Source organism: Mercurialis annua, linkage group LG3 (assembly GCF_937616625.2).
Source record: "Mercurialis annua linkage group LG3, ddMerAnnu1.2, whole genome shotgun sequence".
NCBI classification, from domain to species: Eukaryota; Viridiplantae; Streptophyta; class Magnoliopsida; order Malpighiales; family Euphorbiaceae; genus Mercurialis; species Mercurialis annua.
In genome coordinates this window covers 18498831-18501256 of record NC_065572.1, presented here as the reverse complement: position 1 = coordinate 18501256, position 2426 = coordinate 18498831, and the positions used below count along the sequence as shown (strand labels likewise).

The following is a 2426-nucleotide window of genomic DNA, read 5'->3' as shown; positions in this document are numbered from 1 at the left end:
GATTGCAACGGCGGCAGCAATGCAAGATCAGCATTAGGCAGTAGCTCGTTTTCCAGCAATTTTTGATTTGGTTCTCACTCGTTTTAGCTTCGATTTCGTGCAAATACAGGAAAAAGGCCTAAAACCAAACAAGGAAACTAAAGTAATAGTTACGGGGAGCTATTTTTCATGACAAATATGTTAAAATGCCTAGAAACATGTATTCTAGAGTTTCTAACTAATTGGATTTTCTGAATTTAGCATGTAAACAGTCTATTGCAGCTATTAACATGCTTTTTAATTGATTTCATGGCAATTTGATAACTTAACTATTAAGTCTACCATGGCAATTTTATGGCTAAAATTAGAAAATAAACTAAACATACACCTAAATCGTGTAATTACAGCAAATACAATGATGATTATGGCATATATGTTAATGGAAAATCAAAGAGACAACATGGTCCTCAGAATTACCTGTCTTAGTCCTTGCCTCGTTTAATGGCAAAATGGATGCAGAATCTAGCTTCTTATCTTGTGCTTGTGCTGCGTTCTTGGAGAATTAATCCGTGTTTAGTGTATTTTAAGACTGGAATCAAATGATTTGGTGTGTGTGTGTGTGTGTGTGGTGGAGTATTCGGCGATGGCTAGTGTTTTTAGGAGAGCATCGAATTTCTTAGGTATTTCTAGGGTTTGTGTGCCACCAGTCGGACCTTTGCCTAGACTGTATTAATGGTCTACTTATAGAGGTTATGGGTGACCTAGGGTTAACTAGAGGTTCACTTAGTCTTAAATTACTATTTACCTAGTTAGAGTTTGTTTTAAAGTTAAAGAAGTGTTAAGTGATAGATTATTAGGATTAGGATTAGGTTTAAATTATTTACTTTAGGTTTTTACAATTGAATTCGGATTTACACTTGGTGGCTAAGTAAAAAGGTGCTAAAAGTTAGTTTTGGTGCCCAAAAGTATTAAAAACGACTCTTGGGATCCAATTGGACTGGGTCTGGTCAATTTTAGTCCATAAAACTTGCAAATTGGCTAAACTTCTAAGACATTGCAATTAGTCCAATTTCTGATCTTAGACTACAATCTCTTTGGATTTTAATAGGCTATTTACGGTTAATTGCGTTTTAATCATCCAAGTTTGCAGGTGTACACTAATTACGCCTGCTTAGATTCCAGCAAGAGAATCTGTAGCTTATCACCGGGACGGATTTCAATGGAAATCATCATTAGATGCTTCAGTCCCTTATAACTTTATACCTGTCCGGAAAATAGGTATCTGCAGTGCCCATCTCGGCCAGACACAATCGCTCCTCCAAATCATCAATACAAAAATACTACTCTATCTATGATGCATCGAGGTTGGTAATTGGGTGTCTATGGCAAGCTTTCCGCTGCTGGACAGACTTTAGGATACTACTCATCTTTGCCTCTAACAATGGGTGTTTGGAATTCGCTAAGAAGTTCTATGCAAGGAATATGACTGTGGACTTATCTCCTGTGTCACTAAATTGCATAATGAACTATCAGTACCCTTATGGGTTGATTGCAATCCCTATGACATGTCCAGTCAATCGTTTTACCACCTTGGCTAGGCTCATTCCATTGAGGCTTGATGATATGATCTTTGCATCAATACCCTGACCTAGTACGAGAGGACCAGGAAGGACGCACCTCTCGTGTACCAGTTATCGTGCGACAAAGATAGTTATTAAATCGTTAACACCGCATAAAAACATTCCTCCCAGAGTAATAGAGATGATGATAGAGATCATACTGAGAAATAGAAGAATTCCGTACAAGTACAACTCTTATTTGAACGAAATGAAAAAAATGCGATCTTTGTTGTCTAATAGAACAAACACTAATAACTTAATTGAGTCGATCAAGGTGAAATCTGTTTATCAAAGTGCTTTTCTGATTGCTCAAGAAATCTCTTTTCAACTGAGGAACAAAAAAAGATCATTTCATTCCATTTTTAGTAAAATAGTTAAGGATATTCAACTACGATTAATATCTTCTTTAGAAAGGTCGGGGGTAGCAAAATCTTATAAATTACGATCAATTCATTCAATAATTCCAAATCCCCCGCTCATGGGGGATGTCCTCAACGCCGAGGAACATATACTAGGGTGTCTTTTTTACTAATAGGGGCAACAAACAATGATTTCTATTATAACAAATTTTTTATAAGAAATAAAAAAATTTCCGAAGTACTAAAAAATGTTGTTAGACGCTATCGCCCCGCCAGAAGCAATCAGTCTTTGGTTTCTTTTTTAGCTTTGTATTTTTGAATTGACGATCTAGAGGAGTGATTGCGTCCGGCCGAAATGGGCACTGTAGACACCTATTTTTTGGACAGGTAAAAAGTGATAAGGGACTGAAGCGTCCAATGATGATTTCCATAAAAATTTGCTTGGGGGACGAGCTATCGATTTGCTTGC

General features: G+C 36.9%; 1 protein-coding gene across 1 annotated transcript; it reads left to right on the top strand.

The window, feature by feature from the left end:
- The first annotated feature begins 1740 nt into the window (after nt 1–1740).
- Nucleotides 1741–2130, top strand: LOC126672413 (ribosomal protein S3, mitochondrial-like). The gene has a single exon (XM_050366363.1). It carries the CDS (start codon nt 1741–1743, stop codon nt 2128–2130), a length of 390 nt encoding a protein of 129 aa, XP_050222320.1.
- The last annotated feature ends 296 nt before the right edge of the window (nt 2131–2426 follow it).